Source organism: Sprattus sprattus (genome assembly GCF_963457725.1).
Source record: "Sprattus sprattus genome assembly, chromosome: 9".
In the NCBI taxonomy this organism is placed as follows: domain Eukaryota; kingdom Metazoa; phylum Chordata; class Actinopteri; order Clupeiformes; family Clupeidae; genus Sprattus; species Sprattus sprattus.
Genome location: NC_137928.1, coordinates 17,576,303 through 17,600,337, shown reverse-complemented (window position 1 = coordinate 17,600,337; position 24,035 = coordinate 17,576,303). Strand labels below are relative to the sequence as shown.

Sequence of the window (24,035 nt, the reverse complement as noted above, 5' to 3'; positions counted from 1 at the left end):
CAAACTAAATGAATGAAATTAAAGTATAATATTTGTTAGCAAACAAATTAGCCCAATGAGTCTGTTAACAGGCAAAGTATGTTAATATTATGTCGCCAGACCAAGATTATTGCCACTTACAAGGTAGCAAGTGTGATTGAAAAAAGACGGCTAAAATAATATAATGACGAAAAAAGGTTTCAATCAGAATGGCTGAAATTTCAATCAATCAATCATATAGGTTAGTACGTTGTTCTTTATTTAAACAAGCTTGTTTAAAGCAGCAATAAAGAGTTTGGTTCTAAAACTAGGAAGCTAACTACCTAAAAGGCATGCAAAAACCTTGCAAACACCACCAACAGCCCAGATAACACTGATAGAAGCTTGCCAACACACTTAACTGGTGGCTTTTGGCAGTATAGCTGGAAATGTCATGCTGTGAAAGCTTTTCTTCCATTTTTGCAGGGTATTCCTAGCCTGGATACCAGCCTGAACTCCGCCCACAACATTTTTGGTCTGGGGTATTCCAGCCCGGTATACAGAACTACATAGGGCTTCTTGGATGGCTATTGGGAAAGGCACAGGTGTTTATCTGTCCTTCACATGACCATATGCTATCAAAAATAATTTGAGGATGGTAACAAAACTAGTCGCCTGTAAAACCATACCTCAAATAGTGTCAAATTGTTGCATAGTGTTACTTTAATATTCATCTTACTGTCTAACTGACATTGAGGCTATACAATTTGGCCTTTGACAGGTGAAAAATAAGTATCAACATTGTGCTGGTTTCACAGACAGGATGGAGACAGACCAGATACAGAGAGGTATAAGAGACAGAGGGTACGCCATTGGCAGTAGTTTATGATGGCAGTGGACTCTTGATAGACAATGCTACTATGGTGGATTTGCATAGTTGAAAGCACAATTCATATTTTAAATCACTGCTCTAAATTAACCATTTTCAAACAAAGAAAAAAATAGATTTAACCTGCAAACTTGTGTGAGAACATTTAAAGGAAGACATCTTATTTTAAGCTTAGCTGTTTTACAAGATTCTGCTTCTTTTAAGGTTATGCTTCTTTTTAGCCACATACTATGTAAGGGATTGGTGTTGGCCTTGGTTGTTTTACCATTTTGACCTATAGGTGATATTTGGTTGCAGGTCACTGTGTTGTTGATGTCAGTAACATCCCCCTCCCTTTTAAGGAAGTAGCTACCAGTTTAGTAGTTTCTGTCGTCATGGGTAAAAATAAAAACTACAAGACCCGCGAGCTTAGTCTATTGAACCGTCTTAACATACCATCACCTACTCTGTAACATCGCTTAAAATAATAAAGGAAAAGTACTTCAATTGTTTTTGTATTTTCAAGGTGCTGACTGCATGTAACTGGACATAAAAAACGTACGACATCGCTGCCATAATGTTTTCACTCTTTGGCCCAAACCTCAACGTACATTCTTTCAAATGTGACTTCATTCCCCATAATGCTTTGTACACGCTTGTTCTTTAGGATATGAGCACATGCGCGGTCCTTGTCGACTGGCCGGTCTATCATGGCGGCATACGTGGATATCCTGAAGAGCGAGTTTCCCGAAATCGACATTGAAGTCTTCGATTATATCAATGGTGAGTGTTTCATTCTAGAGTAGGAAGACCTCGTGAATCCGTTGAGTATAAAGCTTTCACACAAGGCCAATGGCATCCATTTATTTGAGTCACAGTAGGAAACCTGTTTTAAGCCTGGGAGACTAATGTTAGCTGCCCATTAGGCAATGTTAGCTAGGATTGCTAACTTGCGGTGGCCAGTCATTCGAGAAGGCATGCCGGGATGTATCATCCAGTTCACTATAAAGAAGGCTGATTTAGAGTAGATTTAACATACATTTGTTCTCTCTCCGAATCTTCTTTCCATTATATGATTTATGATGACGCCCTGTGCTTGTGTGTATGTGTTTCAGGTGTGCTGGAGAGTGGAGGTGCAGACTTTGAGGATGGAGATGAACTATTTGACGCCATTGGAGGACTGTTACAGGGGTCGTCAGCCGACTGCAAGAATGAGGATGATGTCCGTGACATCTGTTTGCAAATGTTCAACACACTCAAGTTGTGAGTCCCTCTATGTGCTCTCTTAGTTGGCACAAAAGCACCACCTATACGTTACTCTTAACATGTCTGTACTCTCAGCACATTGGCATCTGCATAGAGAAGAACATATTGTCGTTGTCATGTTACGTATTAATCCATTTGTCCCCACATCAAAATACAAACTATAAAGTGTCTGAATATATTGTTAGGTTAGAGAAATATTTTGATGCAAAGCCAAACATTCAGGCTCTGATCCTGGTGTAAGGTGGTTGATATTTAAGTTAAACTGAAATTGCATCACCCCTTTCCATGCTCCTGAAGCAAAGTATTAATTGGCTGGAGTTGCTGGAATTTTGGCTCAGTCCAAGCCAGTTTGTTTCCCATCTCCATAGTCAGGACTGTGAATATATACTAGAGAGCACACACACAGAATGAACAACTGGGGGACTGTTAGGAACAATTTGTTGAATTTGTAAAGTGCGTTTATTTTTTTTAATCTATTTATTATTTGTCGATTGCACCTTTAAAAGTATACATGACGTGTGTTGTCTTGCCCCACAGGAATAACAGCCACCCCGCTCGGAAGCAAGTGCTTCTGGATGCTCCAGTCCAGTTGTCTCAGATCTCCTCAGACTGTGGTAACCACTCCTTCTGCAAACCTGATCAACTTAATGCAATGTTGTAGTGTGCTGTAAATGTGTGAGCCAATACCTCCCATTTGCTTTTGCTTACCATGTTCTTGCTGGCTTCTTGTGGGTACAGAAAGGAGAAACTTTAAGAACAGTATTAATGACCCTTATTGCTTAAAACATTGGGTCAAAGCATATTAGGTCCAGAATTGTTACTAACATTAGCAGTGCTTTGTTTTGCCCTGTTCCTTTTTCAAGATAGCGTTGCCCATTACACTATTAACCCATCAATTGGCAGTACACTTGACCAATTACCTTTTTGTGGATATTCAGTACTATTTGTGTCTCACTGGCATTTTGTCACAACAGTGTCTGCTACCAGTGATGTCCAAGGTATCTGGATGACTAAGCGTGGTCAGAACACGGTAGGTTGAGTCGAGTGTTTCGCAGACTTTCATTGCAAATCATTATTCAGTCTGTCTCATTAGCCAAGGTGTCATAAACAATGCCCTGCCTCTGTTTTCAAGTACTGTGTACTAAACACGCAAATGCTGTTTTCTACTCCCACTATTCTTTATCTATTTGTCATGTTCTGTTTATTTATTTCCTTTCTGTCCCTGCAGACAGTGAATGCAAAAAAGCTGGAGAAGGCTGAGGCCAAGCTGAAGGCCAAACACGTGAGGAGGAATGAGAAAGACTCCCTGAGACCCCCCACTCAAGTGTGAGTACGCCAGAGCTCTGTTATAGCATGTTGAGAAGACTGTAACAATGAATTTACATTGTTTACTGGAGGAGGTCTTTAGATTACTGTTGCCAGTGTTGCTGTGTTGACATGCTTGGTCACTGCTTGCCCTTTGGTTTCAGTGTGCTGGAGGAGGCTTCTGCCAGTCAGGCAAGCAATAAGAAGGACACTCGTGTGGACATGTCTGGCAAGAATCGGAGCTATGACATTCGCATTGAGAACTTTGATGTGTCATTTGGGGAACGGTGAGCTGACATTAATTTGCTACCATTTGTCCTAGATGCCAGACAGTGGAAAGTGCAACTTGTTCCTTTAGAGTCTGCCTTGGCCATGAAGTAGCGCCCTGTTCCTTCAGTTTTTATCTCTATGAGTAACCATTCTGCTCTGACATCATCTGTTTATTACCTGGTTTTTAGTTTCCCTTCTGTTTAATTCATTTTTTGACAATGAATTGGCCATACATTCCCTCCGCTTCAAAACAATAACTGGGTTTATGTTCCATATGTTGTGGATCACATGGGGCATTTAACAGTGATTTGATTGGTTGTGTGTCAGGTCCCTGCTCCAGGGGGCAGAGATATCTTTGTCCACGGGTCGGCGCTACGGCTTGGTGGGGCGGAACGGTTTGGGCAAGACCACACTGCTGAAGATGCTGGCCAGCCGCAGCCTGCGCGTGCCGGCACACATCACCATCCTGCACGTGGAGCAGGAGGTGGCCGGCGACGACACAGATGCGCTCCAGAGCGTCCTTGAGAGCGACACGGTCCGCGAGGGCCTACTGACCGAGGAGAAGACGCTAAACACGCGCATCGCCAACGGATTGTGAGTCACACAGCAGTCATGTTATATAATACAGCTGGCTTTTGGGCTCCAGGGTTAGAGAGTAAAAAGTCATTCAGAGTTTTGTCACTCATGTGGGCTCTTTGATATTGTCAAAGTCTCGCTAACAGGTTAAATCAACATGGTGAAATTTGTTTAATCAGCTTTGGTGAAGAAGAAGACGACAAAGAACCTCTGGACAACAATATCACAGATGTTTTTTTCTTTAAAAAAAAAAAAAAAAACTGGGTCCAAGTTTGGCAGTTTAAACATAAACCCTTTTATGTTTATTTTTAAAAGGATTGCTTTTAACCCAAACCCAAAATTAATATCTACTTTGCTCTGCCAGTTTCACTCTCAAACTACGGGCCTAGGTCAATGACAGTAAAACTTTTCGTTGTGTTTGGTGGCCATGGGAAAAAGGATATTGCCTCTCTTTTTGTCCAGAAGAAATTTTCATTTCTTCACATATATTTGAACAAAAACTCATGGTGCACCTCGTTTTTAGACAAATTTAATTTGTATATGTAAATGTGAATTTAGTGTTAAGTTACAAATAGCTGTGTGTTTATTGCAGCTATTGTTTGTCTTAAATGCCACTCATACAGATGTTTGTGATCACTTTTTATATATTGCTGTCTAGAATTAAGGTTTGAAAGGTCAGTTTGTTTTGAGTAAGGAAATCTACACATTGTACACTAGAGGGCGCCATATGCCTGATTATCTTTTATCTTGAGGGACTGCAACCTATATTTGGCTGTCTAAGAACATTGGTTTAGTTCTGTTTTGTATATCAGATGGCCTACTTTTCCCCATTCAAAGCTTTTTTTTTAAAAAGACCCAATGACATTCCACGTTAGCAACTGTTGTCAGTGTCACAGTCCATCTAAAATCCCTGCTCTCTGTAATGTGATTAATTGGTCACACTGACTGAGGATCTGGTCCGAGTATCACTGGACTGGGTGATTTAAAAAATAAAATAAAAGTTTTTTTTAGTTCTTGAACCTTGAGATGTTCATAATTACAAAGTCATAGCAGTGTCATGTTATTGTGAATGTGGTGCTGTATCAGTCTTAACACTCTCTTTCACTTGGTCTTGAGTTGGATAGTGCAACGTATTTACAACTGTCAATGTCAGAATTTGTTTTTCTAAGTTTCAGCTGCCTGTCAACACACTCCTAAATCAGTGCCTTGCCTTCTGTTTGTTTCAAACAGGGCAGAGGGGATGGAGAGCATACGTCTGTCCGAGATCTACGTCCGGCTGGAGGAGATCGACGCGGACAAGGCTCCTGCACGGTAACACAATCTTAAAGCAATACTCCAGTGCTAAAATGGCAACATGTTTTATTCAGTGTTCAGAGCTGTTAAAATGGCCTGCTTGGTCTTTCCTTTTGCAGGGCATTAGGGTGAGGGTTAACACAAAAAACTCCACTCAAAGGGTCCCATGGGCCATATGTTAGAAACTCTTAATATATATATCTACTGCAGTAGCGCATAAAGTTGGGAAATTACTTTTTACACAATGAGACCTCGTAAAGATTTGCTATTTTCAATCTTCCTATATCACCTGACCGTAGATCAATATAAACACACCTGTAACGATAGGTACAGGAGCTACTAAGCAATGGCTCCAAGACACGTTTCCAGTTTTGTATTTATCTGCTACCTGAAGGTGGACGGTTATTTTTATGCTATGTCTTGCTCCAAAACCAGGCATTTGGCACAAACTTCTTAAAACGACACTAAACTCCGCTTTATTAGTTTTGTGTGCATTCCTGTAACGTGTGTAATGTATGCTGGGCTCATTTGTCCCTCCTTTTAAAATGTCTCTGATTTTTCTTTCTTTCTTCCCCCCCCATTTAGAGCCTCTGTCATTCTGGCAGGTCTAGGATTTAGTCCAAAAATGCAACAGCAGACAACCAAGTAAGCTAGTGGTGTGTGTGTGTGTGTGTGTGTGTGTGTGTGTGTGTGTGTGTGTGTGTGTGTACACAGGCACACGTGAGCATATAGTGTTTTCGTGAGCATTTTAACACATGCTTTCTGCTCAGGGAGTTCTCTGGAGGCTGGAGGATGAGGCTAGCGTTGGCCAGAGCCCTGTTTGCCAAGTGAGCATCTCCCCTTAATCACAATCAAATTCTTCACTGTAATTAGAGGCTGTGTCTTTTACCTCATAAACATTAACCATTATTATGCTCAAGACGTTTGAGAATTGGTCATAATTATTGTTTTGATTTTACTCTCTTCAGGCCGGACCTATTATTACTTGATGGTGAGTTGAACAATGCGCTGAAGGTTTAGCCAGTCAGATATTTACATGTTACCATTAATTCCATCCAACTGAAAAAACCCTTCGCTGTGTGCTGTCAACAGAGCCTACTAACATGTTGGATGTCCGAGCCATTCTCTGGTTGGAGAACTACTTGCAGGTATTGTAGATTTGAACTTGGTTCTTAGTAAGTCATAAAACAGTACAGCATTTACTCACAGACTTCCTTCTCTTTGTCCCTACTCTTCTCAGACATGGGCGTCCACAATTGTTGTAGTCTCTCACGACCGGAATTTCCTTAATGCCGTGGTTACGGACATCATTCACCTGCACTCGCAGCAGCTGGTCAGCTACCGTGGCGACTATGAGAACTTTATTAAAACCAAGGAGGACCGTCTAAAGAACCAGCAGAGGGAGTACGAGGCCCAGGTTCAGTACAGAGATCACATACAGGTGAGCCATCTCTGATGAGATCAAATATTAACCAACTTGGAAGGGCTGTGGTTGTGTGGGGCACTCCCACATAAATAACAGTCAAGCAGAGTTAAGAACTGGCCTCTGAAACTAAACGTATACAAATACAATAAAGACACAAATATCTGTAGATACCTTCATCTACAAATTGATTTTGTTCGTCAGTGTTTTTGCTTTCCTTTGATCCTTGCATGAGTGTCGGACTGGCGGAACATGCTGTTCAGACAGACACCCTCAGGCTAACTCTCTGTCCTCACACAGGTGTTCATCGACAGATTCCGATATAATGCAAACAGGGCGGCGCAGGTGCAGAGCAAACTCAAGTTGCTGGAAAAACTGTGAGTTCCCATCATCAAGGATTCAGAACAAACTTACCGATTTAGCAGTACCAGTTTTAACAGATTTCACTTGCCAGATTTCATGAATAGCTTTCTCTGAAACACATCTGGCTCTGATCTGGCACTGATAGGGCAGGCCTGTGCCAGATCGTTACCAGAGCGGTTCCACACTAAGCTGCAGTCTCAGCCGTGTGGTTCATGTCAGTGCTGAGTTTGGGCTAACACAGGAGCAGGTAGAACTTCTCTGTTTCGGCTTTGGCTTCAGGCAGGTGTTATTAGAGGTGCTATTAGACAGGTGTTTAACTGCAGACCGGAGGGGTGGCTTTGAGGAGGGCTTAAACCTCTCTGACTTAATGAAGAAAGTGCCTCTGCTTTGATCTCTTTGTGTTCTCACTAGTGCTGGCAATCTGGATGTCCCTAAGTATTATAACTATAACATATGCACTAACAGAAAGATAAAGCAAAACCAAGGCAGCTGTGTTAATTGCATTAAATGTTTTTAATGCATTAAATATGTCAAATGAATTGCAAAAACTAACATTCATTTTGACAGCACTGCTTCTGACATTCTCTCTCTGTCTTCTGATTCATAGGCCTCCACTCAAGCCCCTAGAAAAAGAGACTGAAGTAACTTTACGGTGAGGACCCATGACTTTGACAGTAGAATGGACACACTAGTTGTTCCTGGGTATCTGAATAACTTATGTCAGATATGCTTTTCCCCTGGTGTCTTATTTGGCATGCTTTGTGTTGGTGCACATCAACAGGTTTCCGGATCAATTTGAGAAGCTGTCTCCTCCTATCCTACAGCTGGATGAGGTGGAGTTCTACTACACCCCAGACCGGAAGCTCTTCAGTGGGCTCTCTGTGTCTGCGGACCTCGAGTCTCGCATCTGCATTGTACGTAACTGCCATTATATGAGGGGTTATTGATACGTTGGCGTAAGATGAGGTATACAGGCACTTGTCAAAACTTTGAGTGAAAGTGCAGAAAGTTTGAAGTGAATTACTTTTGCGGCATTTCTGTCTCGTATAACTGAAAATTGCAGAAAATGGACCTTTGCGGACCTTCACCGGCCTTCGTGCAGTCATCCGCTACTTCTGTCTCAGGGGCTTATTACCCAAGAAGGTCCATGAGTACATGGTGGAAACACTAGGGGAGGGCACCTCTTCTTGTGGTGCGATGGAGTGGGCTCCTTGGGTAATAAGCTGTTGAGTGAGACCAAGGTGGTGGAAGACTGATCCATTTTCTCAGCGAGTTCTGACTTGCAATGTTTCGAGGCTGATGTCTGAATCCTGACAATCAGGATTCCGACCGTCAAGTTTCAATAGTTTAAAGTGAAATGGTGATAATGATGAAAGTGTTCATGTTGTAAGGTCAGATTCAGTACATTCAATTATTTTTCATTTTATTTGATCAAATTAAATCACCATGGTGTTCAACATTTGGGACAAGTTTGTTGTTTAGTAAATGTCTCTATTTGCTGATCACGATTCACAAAAACAATAGTCTTTCTTTCTGTGTGTGTTAACATGTGCATTTGTGTCTGTGTCATAGGTAGGAGAGAATGGAGCGGGAAAGTCCACCGCACTGAAGTTGCTGATGGGTGACCTGACACCAGTCAGTGGTGTACGGCAGGTTCACCGGTAAGACCAAGTACACTGTATGATGTAAGAATCATGTCTAGGCGTCCCTTCTTGCACAGAGCTAATACAGGAAGTAGAATGCCCGCATACTTAAATGAGGACGCCAAATACATTTATTTTGCTAAAATGAATTGAGACTGATTTTCTGAATTTTAACTGTGATACTGTAGACTTTTAGGATATATTTTTTGGGGAGGTAAACTGTTTTTTACAATCTGAGCTTTTTTTTTTTTAAAGACTCCTGGGCTCTGTAATCTTCCGTTGAAATTTCAGTATGATCTGAATTACAAATCTGGTGTCAAAGCAACAGACATGTCGGTCTGCAGTTCATTTGTATGTGCACACAACACTGACTGGACGTGCACATGTCTCTGCTGAGGCTGCTTACAGCACATGTGAAAAAGACTATTTGGAATTGTGTGGATTAATTCTGTATCCTCTTTTTTTTCTCTGTCTCTCTCTGCAAAGATGTTTAAAGATTGGCTACTTCAGTCAGCACCATGTGGACCAACTAGACATGAATGTTTGCTCAGTGGAACTGCTGCTCAACAAATTCCCTGGTAACAATCACAACCCCCAGGACACTTAGTATAAATGTATAAAATAATTTCACTTTGCATATCCTATATAAGTATGATGTATATGATACAGTTACAAACGGTTAGTTTCTCCACATAACATGTCCCATTTAATGTTATAGGCCTACAATGACCTTGGCTGTCTACCTTTCCAACCCCCAACCCCCTCCATCTGTCTTTGACCATGATTTACTCTTCCTCTTAGGTCGTAACGAGGAAGAATACCGGCATCAGCTGGGGCGGTACGGGGTAACTGGAGAGCTAGCCACAAGGCCGGTTGCGAGTCTTTCAGGAGGACAGAAGAGTCGAGTGGCCTTTGCTCAGATGACAATGCCTTGGTAAGGCTCTTGCTGTTACGTTTGCAGGCAAGGCTGGAGACTTTGTTTGTGCTGTTTTCCTGCTCCTTTTCAGTTTTCTTTAACCTCTCCTGTCTCCCACCATTTCTTTAATCAGTCCCAACTTCTACATTCTTGATGAGCCGACGAATCATCTGGATATGGAAACCATAGAGGCCCTGGCAAAAGGGCTCAACAAATTCAAAGTAAGTCCAAAGCCTTTCAATTTTGTACGACATCCTATGACAAAGTAGTGTACCCTAATCCACAGCTTCTTCTGTTTTGTTTTGTTTCTTTTGTTTAAAGGTGCTCTATGTTAACATGATTCGACTAGTTGGTTTAGTTAAAATGGCACATTGCTGGCTCACTCACTCACTCATATTAACCCCCCCTTCCCTCTCTCTCACTCAGGGCGGCGTGGTGCTGGTGTCCCACGACGAGCGCCTGATCCGAGAGGTGTGTAAAGAGCTGTGGGTGTGTGAGGGGGGCAAGGTGAAGCGCATCGACGGCGGTTTTGACGAGTACAGGGACATCCTGCACGAACAGTTCCGCAAGGAGGGCTACCTGTGAAGCCTCACATCGCCAGCCGACCACCACCGCCAGTAAAACCCATCGCCCAACATGCCAACAAAACAAGACTCTTGACATCAGACACGCTAAACTGCCAAACAAAGTACAGACCTACCCACACCCTGACATACATTTCGTTCCACTGCCAAGGAGCACCCTAAGGGAGGCGTTGCTCCAACGTGGCTATCCCTCCAGGCCCTTTTTGCCCCCAGCCTCACTCTCTGTTTGCTCACGTCAAAGACCACCTTGTACAAAGCCATCTAGATTGTGGGCACAGGCAATGTTGTCTCTGATTGTGGTGAAAGCCACTTGGAGCTTTCTGCATCAGCTTGTTAAAACCTTGTTTAAAAGTTCATTTTTTTTTTCATGCCTCATCCTTGTTCAGTCTTTTGATGTTTGTGAAAAGAGAGAAGGGGGTTTGGAAGGGAGGGAGGGAAAGGGGTGTCATTATCACCAGTGAGGTATGGGATATTCCCTGCTCAATTCTAAGACTTAATCACAATTATTTTTCCAATACCCCATGGGGTAACCCATATTAAGTACATACTCATAATTATAATACTTGTGGAAAAATATTATCAGAATAAATTCCCCATGTTTTAACGATGTACTTAACTTATAAATAGGTGTTTTAAAATACTCATTAGTCAATGCTAATAAAATCAGTCATCACCAGTTTGCAACCTGTTGTTTTTATTTTGTGCAAGATATGCCGTCGTTAACACGGTTCTTCTTAGATTTAATCATACATTCAATACAACAGATGCCACAAATTGTAAGTTATTAGTTATCAAATTGTACCTGACTACACATTAGGGCTGTTACATAAACATGCCTGACCAAACTAGCAAGCATTACGGGACTAATAATGTTTATGTATGCTCTGCGATGACAAAATGCACGAATTTAAGATTTCAAACTGCTTGTTTTAGTTTCAAGAGTTTGCCGCATTAGACCTAGTTTCCCTACATAATAAAGTGCTCATAACTCATGGTTGATTTTTGCAAGTGTCCAATGAGAATGTATTGTTAAGGCAGATGTTAATAACGGTGAATAAAAGAATTGCCTTGCTTATTGAATATGGTATTTACTGGTAAAACAAAATGATCGGGTGTATCATGAGAAAAACCTTATTACAGAAGTCAGAAACCCCGTCGCAGCAAATAGCCTAAACTAGAACTACTACTCTTACCTTACTGACCAGGGCCTAAGTGATGCCCAAAGCTTCGTCAGTGCATGTCTCTAAGACAATATTTCCTGTCTTCCCCTGAAACGTAGCCCAGCTAAGAGCACCTCCAGCAGATGTTTGGATGTTTGAGGCTAGGCAATGAGTGACGTAGCAGTTGGGCTATCCTCGAATCGAAACCTAGATTTCGCCAACTGAGTATCATCAACCTGGACATTGCAATAGATGCGTATGCAAAAAAAAAACTCAAAATAACAGCGAGAACGAATTCTGACAACTTACTGATGACAAGAAGGCAGGTCTTTTACCACCTAAAAATACAGAAATTATCTCGTGGAAGATGGGAGTTAGAAATTATCTGGTTCCAGTCGGTCGTGCTCATGAAAAGGAGGACCTCGCCAATCTATGCAATGCACTAATGAAAATATCACAGAGTTTAGCATAGCGGATGTCTATTTCAACGACGCAGAATCGATGGACATTGAGCAATGTCCTTACTTCACTGTATTCAGTATAAATGTTGAGCCATTACGCCAGCTGATGGAGCCTTTAACATCACTTTACTTTGGGGGTGTTGTAAAATTACAAGTACATTTACAAGCGTTCATGTTCACAGTTCCACATTAACTGATATTACTGTGATGGGTATTTTTTCTTGCAATGTATATTAAACAATGTAAACACATGAATTTTAAAACTATTTATTTTAATTAGGTAGTCGTTCTTGTCATAGCCTACTCACCCCTCCATAATAATGAACTGTTCCGTAAAGCTCGCCGGAGTGATGTCAGTGATAGAATGTGATCATTTCGTTAGTCCTTTCGGTTACTAGTGTACTTTTTTGGCCGCTTTTCCCCCTTGTTGCAGGACTGTTCGTCGCAGTTGTGTGGTGAGGATTAATATGACAAAAAGCGGGATAGTGATCAACTGTTGTCAGGTCTGAATTGGCTTGTGTCCGGCTGAATACGTTTAGGTTTACACTTCACGAAGTAACGCTAATGTTACAGGAAAGAGATTCAGCACTGTTTTAATAGTTTGCTATCGAGAGTTGCTGGTATTGGTGGAATGTGCACAGAATACTATAACTAACGGTTTGTCGTGCAAAGTTTGTCAGCATTGGTTGTTTTCAGTCGCTTTTGAGTATCTGTTGTCAAGTGAAACGCGGCAGAGATCACTGGACGGGACTGGACAATGGTGAAGACAGTGGTCGGACAAGACACGAAGTCTTTGAGGATTGCGTTTTACGCTTTTTCTTGAAGGACTATATAACATGATCCACTTTCTTAGAAATTGATATACCAAAGCTTACATTTCGACAGTTTTTGTCCGGAGCATCTCGGTTCTGGCTTGTCATTCATGCAGCAGACTTCTAGCCGATTCGAACGAGAGGACCTGCCCTAATCGTCGATTGAGGATATTACCACGACGCAAACGAGTGACAACCAAGAGTGATATTTCTCATCAGTTTTTTAGCCACAAGGTCTTTGGCACAACGATGTTAACTCAGGTAAAGTTACTTTCATTATCATTCTGTTATTTGTGAGGGTTAGTTTGTGAGATGCTATTGATCTAAAACTGTTTGTGTGTATGCTAGCTACGTGTGTAACGGTGTGTGTATGTGTCTGTGTGTTCGCGCGGTCTCAGACTTGTACTCTGTGTTCTTTTCATACATCGAAATAAACCATATTTAATGCATCACAAGCGTTGACGACCACCAGAAGGTGACAGTGCCTTGGTATTAAACTAAAATGTCCCTTTTACATGGGTTGATGGGTCGATTTCGTGCCATTGTGGCATACATTGCTAACTTATTTCAGGGTTGGTGCATCGAGGGACCTGATGGCCAGTGTTACCAGGAATTAAGCTAACGTTAATTGTGTTCTTGTTCGTGGCATATAACGGGTCGATTTTTGTTGTTCAGCGATTGTTCATAAAAGTCTATCGAGACATTTTTTTGAGACATCGGTGTCGGCATGTGCTACAACACTATTGTCAAAGCTTACACCGCTGAGAACACATTTGGTACACCCTCTATTTACTAGCTATTTAACTATTTGTCATTCTCCGGTGACCGCCCCAGTAACGACAGGTTACCACCAAGTGCCACCGTCGCCATCTTTAGATAAGACACCGAATTGTGTTTTAAGATGTCAGAGTAAGAATGAGTTTTGAGTCATGCGTTGTTATGATTTTAATGGCCTGAAAGTTCATCCTAGAAAAAGACCAAGCAAAGCTGGTGAAAGAATCCATAACCTGATTCACTGACTCGGTCTTGTCAAAATGAAACTGAAGGTGCTGTCAGCTATAAACGTCGAAAAGTTGGGCTTTGTTAAATGCCCGTCTTTGGAATAATCACTTTTGTGCGACAGGCGATGCGATTTTTCTTTGTCGTTTCCAGTAATCAACCCCGATCTCTTTCACACTGGAATGTTTTACTTTTGGTTAGACAGTAACGGAGTAGGCTAAATCAGTTCCACTTTAGAGCGTGGCCGACTTTACATCTGCTGCACGAGCTACAATGTTGCAGTTTTTTGACCGATGAAAAGGGTGGTGTATAAGTACCGGTTAGATCGTTTCTCAGAACATAATCTAACCCGCTAAATTACTGTGAACACATTGGGACATGTTTCAGTAGCATGCTTCCGACATGCTACCTTACATGATTCAGAAGCCTAAAACAGAGCGTCGAAGTCATATCTAGGATTTTCGTTACGGTCATAAAGGAATCGCCAGAGTTCATATTGTTAAATTAAGGTCGACTTAAGTCTCCTTCACGAGATAAACATATTAATTAGATTGACTGTACTAGACGGTTATGCCAGTCTGTTGAGACTTTAATGGAGAGTTTAAAAACGTCGACTTTTGCGTCGGAATTTCCCCGTTTAGTGAATTTGTTGAACAATGACATAGCGTCCAATTGGCTAGTCGTCTGTGCCCTTGCTCGGGGATTCTTGCCTCTAATCAACTAGTTTAATGTGCTATGGCGGATAATAAACACAGAAAGATACGTGTCCCAGATGACAGATACGATTAACTCGCTCCATTCGTCTTGTGGGACCATATCCTACGACTGAAACGTTAAGCTAAATTTGGTCGAATGTGGGATGTCGAGATAGCGTAGGCTACTCAGTTATCCGCGTTGTTCGAAGTCAGACATATTCCGTTTTAAATCTAGACCTGAGTATAGTGACACTTGGGAAAAGCAAATCCACAGTAGGCCACTCGTCGTATGTGAATGTAACGATGTGCTCGCATTCCGGATTTTTCATTATATAACGGACTCGATCTCCCCACGGTGTAGCCCAGTAAAGTGCAAGATCTGACAGCGCCTCCCGCGCTTCGCTTCTGTGATGATCGTAGACAATGGCTTCATCAGCCCGCTAAACTCCGTGGTAAACTAAACGGGAGCTGATTTGGGGCATGCCCTGAGACCGTTTACAAGTTGTTTTACCTGCTATGGCCAAATGTCGAGACTACTGCCGGAGAGTGAGTTAATAAAGAACTGGTTTGTGTTTCCACAGAAAAAGAGAAAACGCACAGTAGAAGACTTTAATCAGTTCTGCACGTTTGTGTTGGCATATGCAGGATACATCCCATATCCTTCAGAGGTACGTAAACCTAGGCCTTTATATAAACTGTCTGTAGCGTGGTAAATGATAGCACATTGATGTAACCAAGAGTTTTAACTTTGGCACTACGTTTATTTACACACCAAAGTTGAACAGAGCCGTTTACATTTTTTTAATTTAATGCTACCGCTCTTCTAGGATTTCATGCTTGTATAGATTATTTTGGTTAGTACAAAGACCGAAACGCTGTAATATTAATAAATTACACTGATCGGCAAAACAATACATAAAATGTAATAATAATAATTGATACTTAAATGTTGATTTAAGAATATGTTGAGACCATAAATTGTATAATATGGATTGTTTGAATGAGTAACCTAGATCATTTTAATGCATGTCCCCCCACAGGAATGTTGGAGTAACAACAACCTTCCCAGGGACAATGACACTTGTAGCCCCATTGACCGTGACACTCTGCCTCAGAATAAGAAAGGGAGCACCAAAGAGAAGGCCAAGAAAAGGAAGCAGGACAAGAAGGGTTCCACACAGAGTGAGGGCAAGCCCAGACGCAGGAGTGAGGATGCCTCCACCAAAAAGTCTCCCAAATCTAAGAAGCTCAACAAAAGTTTGTCACCACCTCAGCCGCCACAATGGTCCAGTGGAGGCTTATTCTCCCTTGATCTTCCCACGGTTGGAGCCTGCAGAAGCAATGAAGATATGCCTCCTTTGCCCATACAACAACCCCCCAGTGGAGAATCCTCGCCATGTCACAGCAGCATGATCTACGCCAGCCACACTCCACTCAAAGAGGAGAAGATGGAAATGGAGACCACCCCTAGCGCTGACGAGAAAAGAGGAAGTAGTGAAGAGGAACTCGTGGAGGAACCAGTGGATCTGACCAGAGTGAGCGGCACGGAAAAAGTGACGAAAGCAGAGGCTTGTTTGTCCGAGGCACAACAGAGGAGCGAGGGGAGTCGAGCAGAAGCATCCAAGGAGGAGGAGAACGACAGCTGGGAGGGGAGCGAGTCCGGCTCGGCGGGCACAGACATCTTGCGATTGGTTATTGAAAGGCGCCTGGGCAGCCGGCTACCCGAGGACCAGGAGACGGGTTACCACACGGACAGCACCCCAGACAGAGTTGCCAGCGACACCGAACAAGACACACGTGCTGGACAAAGAAACACCGCAGCCAGTTCAGGTGTGTGTGCGTGTTTGTGTCTGTCTGCAAGTTTATGTTGCTAATACTTTGTAGCTCATAGTAGTTTTGTGTCTGTATTGCTACTGGTTTACACCTATTTTACCTCTTATTTGTCTCTATTGTAGCTTGTGGTTCAGTGAAGGCCTCCACAAACAATGGAAAAGGAGAAGGTAATAACACCTCAGTACCATATCTTATTATCTTTTTATATTTAAGATACATTTTCAAGTATTTAAAAAAAAAAAAAAAATATTGGAGTAATACATGATTTCCTTTCTTTCTATCTTTCTGTCTCTTTCCCTCAGACGATGACTCATGGGACTTGATCACATGTTTCTGCATGAAGCCCTTCGCCGGACGCCCCATGATTGAGTGCAACGAGTGTGGCACCTGGGTGCACCTCTCCTGCGCCAAGATCCGCCGCACCCATGTGCCCGAAGTCTTTGTGTGCCAGCCATGTCGCGACGCCAAACAGGACATTCGCAGGTCAAACCGGGCACGCACTGGCCCCCGGAAACGCTTCAGTGACTAGAACATACACTCATCATCTGCACCAATGACTGTATAGGTGTCGCTGTTCGTTTCTTCAGACATGACAATCTCAAACTCTTTCACATTTTTTTTTATTTAATGGACTTTGATAATAAGAATGGCGGACATTTTTAAGATGTTGTTACTCTTGGACGGTCTCTCAGACTCATGGACAGTCAGACAAATGAGAATGAGAGAGACAAAGACTGAACTGTCAGGTGTGGGATGGGTGGGTAAAAAACACTTTTCCACGTTTCATGTAATGAAGCTCATGAGGAAGTTTTGAGGGAGTTCTTACTTGTTATTACTCAAACCTTACTCGCACACAACCTGTCATGTGACCCTAATGCCACTTCTTTCATCTGACCACTATCATCAACATAGATAACACGTTCCCAAGGGCTACCCCCCTACCCTCCCATCTCCTTGAACTCTGACCCTTGAAATGTTTGACAGAGAAACTGTATTTAATATCCATAGATTGTACCTTTTTTTGTTTGTTTATAAATGCAGTTTGGTTGATATTTAAAGGGTGGCACAAATGCCTTTTTTTAGGCTTTTCAGTTGACTTGTCTGTTTAATATTGAGAGGAAATCTTGCTATGAGAATATAAAGCATAAGAATCTACAAAACCATTGTAAATATTGCTCTGTTTTCTAGAGTATGAATATATATATACCTGTATATATATATTGATCTTTCAGTAATAAAGGCAGATATCAAAAGTGTTTTAGTTTTTATTTCTTAAGCAAGTTTAAAAGCAAACCCTTAAACTAGGAGCTGATACCTGATACATTTTGTACTTTGAAAACGATGCAGGAAAGCAGACAGAAAAACGGGTCAAACACTTTCCCATTCCATATTGTGAAACAAAGAACTCAGAAGTAGCCCTTCACATAGTGTGTTCAGTGCAATTGGAGAAACTGCTATATTCAAACATTAAATATAGTCATTCTACACACAACAATCTTTCTCTTGAAGGTGTTACGACCCTGGATATTGGATTTAATAAATAACGTATTAGTATTATTATATTATAAATTCTGCGTGGCCTACCCTTTATGTTTCATGCACGTAACAAAGGCACCATAGTGTAACAGCACACAATCTATAGAAGCTGCTGTAAGTGACATTAGCATTTCTTGCTAACTTCTGTCAGACTTTTCCGAATTACAGTACCCTGCAGGAGACCACTGGCACTCCTAAATGTGCAGTGTAAATGCAAGAGAGTTGCCATGCATTGATTCCAGTGTAATTTCCTGATTGGTTAATACAGCCAGATTGTGTTGAAAGTAGCCTCGGAAAGTATTAGATAATAATGTATTTTTATCAGTAAATCAATTTTCCTGGTGGTCACCATGATATATCAGTTACGGTATAAAAAGTATCATCCACATGAGCTTTAAGGTTTTCATATTTCCAGTATGAGGTCACTAGAACATAACACTTTGATCACACATGCATACCTCCACCATTTTTAGTGGATTATCATTGTTGCAGTTGCACAGTAGCCATCGACCAATTCTAGATAGAGCACAGCAGACCTCACAGCTCCTGCCAGCTCAGTCAGACTCTATGTCCTCTATACTAGACTGCAGGATCTGTAAGGTTTCATGCAAGAAAAACAAAATGTATGAGATGGCTTCACTCCTCAGGCAATGCTGATGGGATGATATTCCCTTTCTCTCTCAGGCGTGGAAGGACCCCTTCTCTGTAGAACTTCTCAAGCTTTGCCAAAGTGTCATCCCAGAATTCAGGGTCAAAGGTCAGAGGCACAACTGCAGTCTCATGCAGGGTGAACACCACCAGGTCAGCCTTGTGTATTCCTGTCACCGCCATCTGGCACTGCACCTGGGTGTAGTAGCTGTGCTTGGTTTTGAGTCGGTACGTCTGGCCCTCGTCGCAGAGTTCCAGACAGAAGGCCGAATCTTGGAGGCAGGCTTCTCTCACGGTGTTCTCCCTGTGCTTGTAGGGACACTTGACCTCCAGGCAGAGAAGGCGCTCCCCTGTCTTCTTATCCTCCACAATGCCATCAGGGCTTGCCGCCAACCAGGCACGCTCTGGGTCGATAAAGAGGCCGCACTCCTGAACCTTCACGGGGCGCCCCAGCGTCTTGCTCTTCAGCTTCTGGTAAATCAGCGCTGCCTGAGCCTCGTGCTCAACGCCCCAGGCCATTGCTCGGGTCTTAATATTCGAACCTTCTCCTAAGATCGCGGTCATATAGGACTCTGGTGGAGTCTTGCTCTGGCCATTCACAAAGCGGCTGTGAGAGACACGGTGAGCGGTAGAGGCAGTTATACGATTTTGACGCCAGGAGAACCACTTAGGATTCTGGCTCTGGCCACGAGTCTGGATTTCCACAGACTGGACAGTGGCCCTGTCCACTTTCACACCAATGCCCAGGTGCACAGCCTCAGACTTGGGACGAGATGCCGCTGCGTCCCCACTGTGTTGGGTGCTCTTGCTTAAGGGTTGTACTGCCCGTGATGCTGTACTTCTTTGACCTGTTGTTGGAGAGAATTGAGTTTTTGGGGAAGATTTCCCAGCAGGATTTGTGACTTTTTTGTTGGGGTCCTTCAAAGCGGTTTGTCCACCACGTGGTGCATAAGTTCTCACAGGGGCTGACTTGGGCCTCTGGGAGAAATTCCCTGAACCAGAGCTTTTAGATGACGTTCTGACAGTCTTGTCATTGACCTTCACTTTAAGACTCTGTGGTGGAGCACTGCTTACTGCACGGCCATTGTCTGCTGTACCAGTGGAAGACATTTCTCAAGTTAAAAATGAAGTTGATCTGGAAGAATCTGGGAGTGAAAAAAAAAATGTTAAAAAAATATACATTACACATACAAAAGAAGCATTCAGCCATGCAACTCAAAACTCATACCCACAGACAATCAGTTCTCTGCTAGAACTCTTTATGACACATCATTTAGTGCCAAATATAGTGCCAAATTCCAGGCTGTGCACTGGAGTAGCTGACATAAACAGATTGTGACGCAAGATTTGTTTGGTTTGTAGTGCTGAGCTGCATGGGGGGGGGGGGGGGGGGGGGGGGGAACAGGTGTGAACTTAACTTAACTTAACTTAACTTAACTTCAGTCACTGTCTGCCTTCCAATGGGGATCGATTTAAACCATCCTTATTCAATTCCTCTCCTGCACAACCCTGGGAGTCTCCCTCTCTCCCGCTCTCGTTGTATCTCCACCCTCTCTGTCTGTCTTTCCCTTTCCCTGTCTTTCTGCTCTGGAGTGGATAATCCTTTTAGCACCAAAGCTGGTGAGCTTACAGTCACGCCCCTCCCTATAGCCTTCTCTCTGCATCCCCTATCCCTATCCTAGTCAATGACACACAGCAGGTGGTGGACTGGGAGGATTGGGGGTGCAGTGTGAGTGTGTGTGCCTGGGGTGGGGAGGGCATAAATAAGAAGCTCTATCTTGCTGTTTCCCTAAGTTCACGGCTCACATGACAGTGGGACAGCCTCTACACTGTCTGACAGAGAGTGGGGGTCTGCCATTGCATGCCTGGTGTTTGCTGACTCAGACACTGAGGTTGCAGAAAAAGATTCCTATGTTTCAGTCAAGTTGGAGACGTACCCCACCCTGAGTAATTAGACAGCTGTGTTGACGATGTAGCTGATTGATCAAATCTTGATCAGCACCTATTTTTTCTCCTTATCACTGTTTCACTACCACATTGGTTTGTGCTTCACTGATTAATGGCTAGGAGTAACTACTATCTAAATACAGGGAGGGAATAATCAGATTCTGAGTAATGTTTCTAGTCTCCAAAATTGTATTGTATGCAAATAAAATGACAAGAAAAGCTTTTTCACTTCACTTTTTCACTATTTTAGTTTTCAAGTTCCAGTTCACCTGTAAAACTCAAATGATCTGTGACTGCTTCCACATTCCTGATTAACTATCTCCAACAGATCCTCTTCTACCATGTTCAACAGCTTACACCCAGTAAAAGTGAATTAAACTCTTAGGCAGCTGCAGAGGAACTCCATACTCTCCGACTGGCAGAGTCGTATGCGAGTGGGTGTGTGAGTGTTTGTTTGGGTGTGTGTGTGTGTGTGTGTGTGTGTGTCTGTGTGTGTCTGTGTGTGTCTGTGTGTGTCTGTGTGTGTCTGTGTGTGTGTGTGTGTGGTTGGGAGATTAGTCGCAGGGCATGAGACAGAGCGTGTCTATCTAAGATCGGGACCCACACACTCGCACCTCACTGTGTCCATCCAGGGAAGCTCGTGAACGGCCATGTGTGTGGCACTATAAATAACTCAGTGAGGACTGCGCTGCACGTTTGTGGTAATGCGTTGTGGCTAGACAGAGAGAACATGGTCACAACCTTAGACCATCTTCAACTATACATGGTTGGCTCATGGCTTCTGCTGAAGATCTTTCTGACATACATGCAGGTGTGTAGCCTACTTCATGTTCACATCTCTGTTTTTATCTGTTCTGTAGTGCTGTGGTACTTTGATACTCTTACTGTCTCACTGATATGTGAACATCAGCTTGGTGTTAAAAATCATTGCAGTCGGATATTCAACATCAGAAACGAAGATACGTATGCCTAGATGTTTTACTTGGTGAACCATAATTGCTATGCATTCCAATATAGAACCATTTGTATTTGACTGTATTAATAGAAGAGCACCTATAGCCTATTGAGGTTGTGCAGTTACAACTTTTAAGTAATCATAATGTAGCATTGTCATTCAATGAAGCATACTGAACAGGTGGCCGTTCCATGTCTAAATCCAGTAAAAGAAAACGTGTAGCCCCTTGCGGTGTTAGGACCTGGTAGTCAGTTCATGTATTCGCATCTTTGGCGCCATCCTATGTCTGAATTGAGTACAGTCAACCACAAGCTCTATTTTTTTCAGTTTCACTTTTGTGCTTTTGACAGGTCGAGCTCGGTGAGAGCTCCAGAGTAGGCTATTTAATAACAAACACCGTAATAATGTATTGTTTTGTGTATTTAGTTCAGTAAAGAAACTTAGATTTCAGAAGATCTGTCTTTGGTGCAAATAGGCTATGTCACGGTAAATCTTTTTCTCTCACTCATGTCATAGGCTTATCAATGAAGGCTCCCTTCGACCATAATGTAAATAACACTGTGCTAAACAATAATTCTAAATAATTATTCTCGAAATGTGTAAGAAAATATAAAACAAAAGTAGGGTGAAAGTTACGCAGGTAGCTTATTAATTAAAAAGCCTACGTAGTAGGCTGATCTTACCTGATCAGACCTGCCTGTCAGAATAGCAGACAGGGAAGAAGAATGAAAAGCAAATGTAGTGTTCGCACAAGTGACTCCTTACCACATGACGGCAGGAACGTCATTTCCTAACTGTAGGCCCTACCTCGCGCGTTGACCTGATTTGTCCTGCTTTGCGTATCGACTTGCCCGTGACTTTGCTTCTCAGAGTCATGTCCCAGACATGCCCTCCCGAGTAATTTCCACAACGCGCAGTCGAACATGGCAACAGAAGTAAACACACTGTAAACAGGGTTATTACAAATGTGATTGGGCTACATGTTAATTATACTCGTAGGTTGACCTAGATAGCTTATGCCTCGTATTGGTAGGCTACTTGCCAGGGAAAACCCTTGGAAATGGAATGGATTTGGAATGGCAATGAAAGGAAATGCAATGGCTAGGATACCGCCCGGGACCATTACATGCAGGTATTCCCCTGCTGACGAAATCATCTTCACCGTATGATGACAACCATGTTTTATTTTTCTCGAGTCAGACCAAGAGACCATGCTGGTCAAACAATGACGTCGCATAGTTATCTAACATCAGCTATGCCACATTAAAGGGGTCGTTCGGATTGTGATTTTAAACGGTTAGGCGACAAAGTAGGAAGAGATTCACTCGTTCATTTGAGTTTTTCCTACACCACGTATAAAATGCCTTCCTATAAAATATACATCACTTTTTCCCAAGGTTTCTTGTCCCAGACCGACTTCTGTATTGTGCCTCAATGGACTGTACAGGTTATTCTGGAATAATGACACAACAATGCTAACGAATCACCTTTGAAACAGGCACGTCAGATTTAAGGTATGTTTCTACCGCTTTGCTCGTACTGAACACTATGAGAAGAACATTGTTTGCTAAATGTATAGGCTACGGTGTTACCATTTTCAAACATACCATTTGTTTGATTAGGCTATACATTTATTGTTATAAAACTGCTTATTTTTAAAATAGAGATATATTGAGACTAATGATTCTTGAATGTGATCCTTTCCCTTCCATGCTTAGCTGCAGATGCCATGGCAATATCTCAGATCACTCCCACCTTGTATCTCAGTGGCGTGGACGCTGCCTTGAACCACACAGTAATCACCAACCGGCACATCACTCTCATTGTGAATGCCACTGTGGAACACATATGCCCCGAGTACACTGGTGTGGAGTGCATGCGTGTGCCTGTCCTGGACCAGCCCCATGCCTCACTGTCTGAACACTTTGACACAGTGGCTGAACGCATCCACAACAACCAGACTGGCAGCACTCTGGTGCACTGCTCTGCTGGGAGGAGCCGGTCAGCTTCTCTCGTCATGGCTTACCTGATGAAGTTCAGACAGGCCACGCTACTCCAGGCTCACTACTGGGTGCTGGAGGTCCGGCCGTTCATTCGACCCAATGCTGGGTTCTGGCGACAGCTGCTGGAGTACGAGCGCAAGCTTCATGGCAAGAACTCTATCAGGATGGTTGCCACAGTCCTTGGGGTTTTACCAGAGGCAATAGATGTGAATGAAGGGTCAGCATATTGTTTGAATGGGTGACTGAACTTGGATTTAACTTCAGACAATGTGTTTAGAGTTATTCAACCACACTGTCAATGTGAAGTATTTTTTATTATTAACACAATGAAGCTACAGAAATAATAAAACAACTAAAACGAGAGATATCAGTTATATATCTCAGGAATACAAACCACACACTGTTTGATCGGCAGAAAGTATGCAACCTCAAGCATTTGAGCTCAAGTCAGGAACAAGTCAGGACATTTTTTGTCTCCAAAGCCAAACCAGTTCATTCAATAGATTATGCCCCATCAGTCT

General features: G+C 42.7%; 4 protein-coding genes across 5 annotated transcripts; 3 read left to right on the top strand and 1 right to left on the bottom strand.

Moving 5' to 3' along the window:
* Positions 1 to 1,504: 1,504 nt before the first annotated feature.
* Positions 1,505 to 11,141, top strand: abcf3 (ATP-binding cassette, sub-family F (GCN20), member 3; the record flags this gene model as incomplete). Its single annotated transcript, XM_080844432.1, is given in 22 exon segments — positions 1,505 to 1,517; positions 1,520 to 1,609; positions 1,942 to 2,089; positions 2,630 to 2,706; positions 3,067 to 3,122; positions 3,321 to 3,418; positions 3,562 to 3,684; positions 3,995 to 4,261; positions 5,474 to 5,554; positions 6,122 to 6,181; positions 6,307 to 6,363; positions 6,505 to 6,527; positions 6,629 to 6,684; positions 6,777 to 6,977; positions 7,260 to 7,336; positions 7,930 to 7,974; positions 8,104 to 8,236; positions 8,895 to 8,983; positions 9,452 to 9,543; positions 9,767 to 9,899; positions 10,015 to 10,102; positions 10,308 to 11,141. Coding segments are annotated over 22 exon segments (2,166 nt in total). The 3' UTR covers positions 10,467 to 11,141.
* A 1,889-nt stretch (positions 11,142 to 13,030) lies between these two features.
* LOC308369722 (PHD finger protein 13-like) lies at positions 13,031 to 17,426 on the top strand. The gene is made up of 5 exons (XM_080844236.1): positions 13,031 to 13,159; positions 15,174 to 15,260; positions 15,633 to 16,422; positions 16,548 to 16,592; positions 16,728 to 17,426. Exons 1-5 carry the CDS (start codon positions 13,148 to 13,150, stop codon positions 16,952 to 16,954), a joined length of 1,161 nt encoding a protein of 386 aa, XP_080700362.1. The 5' UTR covers positions 13,031 to 13,147; the 3' UTR covers positions 16,955 to 17,426.
* Positions 17,427 to 17,744: 318 nt separating this feature from the next.
* Positions 17,745 to 22,303, bottom strand: LOC308369882 (uncharacterized protein). The gene is made up of 2 exons (XM_080844437.1): positions 22,195 to 22,303; positions 17,745 to 19,754 (listed from the first exon to the last, which is right to left on the bottom strand). Exon 2 carries the CDS (start codon positions 19,717 to 19,719, stop codon positions 18,598 to 18,600), a length of 1,122 nt encoding a protein of 373 aa, XP_080700563.1. The 5' UTR covers positions 19,720 to 19,754; positions 22,195 to 22,303; the 3' UTR covers positions 17,745 to 18,597.
* On the top strand, positions 21,111 to 23,768 carry LOC308369884 (dual specificity protein phosphatase 14). 2 transcript variants are annotated; one of them, XM_080844439.1, is made up of 3 exons: positions 21,111 to 21,367; positions 22,909 to 23,025; positions 23,230 to 23,768. In XM_080844439.1, the coding sequence occupies exon 3, from the start codon at positions 23,241 to 23,243 to the stop codon at positions 23,754 to 23,756; it is 516 nt and encodes a 171-aa protein (XP_080700565.1). In that variant the 5' UTR covers positions 21,111 to 21,367; positions 22,909 to 23,025; positions 23,230 to 23,240; the 3' UTR covers positions 23,757 to 23,768. The 2 variants fall into 2 exon arrangements, with proteins under 2 accessions (XP_080700565.1, XP_080700566.1); XM_080844440.1 differs by lacking the exon at positions 21,111 to 21,367 and adding an exon at positions 22,558 to 22,643.
* Positions 23,769 to 24,035: the final 267 nt, after the last annotated feature.